Source organism: Sprattus sprattus (assembly GCF_963457725.1).
Source record: "Sprattus sprattus genome assembly, chromosome: 17".
Classification (NCBI taxonomy): domain Eukaryota; kingdom Metazoa; phylum Chordata; class Actinopteri; order Clupeiformes; family Clupeidae; genus Sprattus; species Sprattus sprattus.
The window spans coordinates 8,348,654-8,351,153 of NC_137915.1; the positions used below are offsets into that span (position 1 = coordinate 8,348,654).

A 2,500-nucleotide genomic window follows, 5' to 3' on the forward strand; every position below is an offset into this window, starting at 1 on the left:
GACGCCATGAAGGTACGTATTAGTTGGAGAGCCATTTTCTATTCACTGCTCTACACTCAGACTTTCATGTTCGCATTTGCTTAAATTTGTGTATGACAGGACATGAGAGGCAGACTTTCAGCAAGTCTTCAGCGTATGTGTGAAGCGCATGTGTGTGAAGCGTGTGTGTGTGTGTGTGTGTGTGTGTGTGTGTGTGTGTGTGTGTGTGTGTGTGTGTGTGTGCGTGTGTGTACGTTCATGCGTATGTGTGTGTGTTACACAGTATGAAAATGCCTGATGAGGCTTTTAAGTTTCTCAGAATGAAAGGGTATTGACAAAGTACTATATAGTGTGTGAGAGTGGATGGGCAAATTGTGTGTGAGAGAGTTTGATTACATTTAGTTGACAAATCCTGCCATAGCCCAGACCACTAAGCGACCCATGCCTCAGAAAGGCAGCTCCATGAGGTGTCAGCAGTCAGAAAAACGAAGATGTTCGTTTGGACCGAGCAAAATGCTTGTCATCCGTCTGCGTTTTGAGCACAGAGCCCTCCTACCCCTTTCATGAGCTTAAGTTCCTGTTAGCATCTTAGCACTCCAAACATGCGCTATCATCATCAAGAGATAGCATCCTAGCACTCCCCTCAATGACAATGCGCTATCATCAAGAGTAATCATCCTAGCACTCCCCTCAATGACAATGCACTGTCATCAAGAGTTAGCATCCCAGCACTCCCCTCAATGACAATGCGCTATCATTAAGAGTTAGCATCCTAGCACTCCCCTCAATGACAATGCACTATCATCAAGAGTTAGCATCCTAGGACTCCCCTCAATGGCAATGCGCTATCATCATGAGTTAGCATCCTAGCACTCCCCTCAATGACAATGCGCTATAATCAAGAGTTAGCATCCTAGCACTCCCCTCAAAGGCAATGCGCTTTCATCCGTCTGCGTTTTGATGAGCACCACAGAGCCCTCCTACCCCTTTCATGAGCTTAAGTTCCCGTTAGCATCTTAGCACTCCCATCAATGGCAATGCACTATAATCAAGAGTTAGCATCCTAGCACTCCCCTCAATGACAATGCGCTATCATCAAGAGTTAGCATCCTAGCACTCCCCTCAATGACAATGCGCTTTCATCAAGAGTAAGCATCCCTGTACTCCCCTCAATGACAATGCGCTTTCATCAAGAGTTAGCATCCTAGCACTCCCCTCAATGACAATGTGCTATCATCAAGAGGTTTGCCAATGTATCAGAGCAGAGCGTTAGGCTTGAGCTGAGGGCCCTTTCTAGTTTCATTCACAGCTCTTCACAATTACTGCTGTCTGTGTGGCTCCATTAGAGCTTATCACTCACTCTCTCCCTCAGTCTCAAGTGGAGTCTGGCCGCATGGCCTGTGTTCGCCTGATGAGATAGATAGGCATTTAGTTTCCTTTAAGGATGCCTAACATGCTTTAAGGAAACTAAATGGCTATCTATTAAAGGATACGCTTGCAAGTTTTGATGTTGGCCCGAAAAGCTAAAAAAAAGACCGCCAAAAAGAGAAAAACATTCGACTAGCCATTTTCTCAACTAGCTTGATGATCAAGGAGGCGTCGTATAGAGCTTGGCAGGTGAGAACTCCCCCCCCCCCACCCTCCACCCTAATTGAGGTGAATCACGACACGACAAGAGCACAAATGGGCGCGCGTTCATGCGCATAAGGGGCCCTCGATGATTTCATTCGGATAAATTAGCCACTCAGCATTGATTGGGCGTGTGAACGCTAATGCGCTTAACCTCCTTGAGTGGCTTGCTCCCCCTCTGCGCGTGTGCTGGGTGGGGATGGGGGTGGGGGTAGGGGGGAGTCGGTGGCGGCTCTCGGCGTAGCCTAGCGCTGCAGTAACGCTAGCTCAGGCGACTTTTGCTTTGATTACTCCCAGTGCTCTGTGATGAACAAGAGCTCTGGAGTATCACTCCTCCTCTCTCTCGCTCTCTGTGCCGAGTCGGCATTTGGAGGAGGGGGGGAGATTGGCGAGACGACTCTCTGGGTTTCTTTTAGGTCTTAATCAGGGGGAAGTGGGCCCTCAGCTGAAATAAAAACGAAACGAAAGAAACATCTCCAGCAGCTGTTATGAGTGGCGGGCTGTCAGTCATGAAGTTGGAAGCTACAAAGTTAATGAGCTGTTTTGTGTGTGTGTGTGTGTGTGTGTGTGTGTGTGTGTGTGTGGGTGTGTTAGAGCAGTTTATATGATAAGGGAGTTGCAAAGTTTATTGTTAGTCACTGGTCGTGATCTGGAACTGTTTGCGTGTCCACAGTGTGTGTAGGTGTGTTTCAGTGGGAATGTAAATATTGTGTTGAAAGCTGCAGAATTCATTGGAATGATTATGTCACTGGTTTTGTGTGTGTCTGTGTGTATGTGTATGTGCATGTGCATGTGCATGTGTATGTGTATGTGTATGTGTATGTGTATGTGTATGTGTATGTGTGTGCTTGTGCGTGTGCATGTGTATGTGTATGTGTATGTGTATGTGTAT

General features: G+C 47.0%; 1 protein-coding gene across 1 annotated transcript in view; it reads left to right on the forward strand.

The window, feature by feature from the left end:
• Positions 1-2,500, forward strand: part of LOC308377963 (guanine nucleotide exchange factor VAV3-like) — a gene marked incomplete at its 5' end in the record, with an annotated part of 89,646 nt that overhangs the window by 46,814 nt on the left and 40,332 nt on the right. Inside the window, one exon of the mRNA XM_080854750.1 lies at positions 1-12. This exon is cut by the window's left edge and continues 57 nt beyond it. Within this exon, the coding sequence (XP_080710876.1) occupies positions 1-12 (12 nt within the window). The remainder of the gene's footprint in view (positions 13-2,500) is intronic.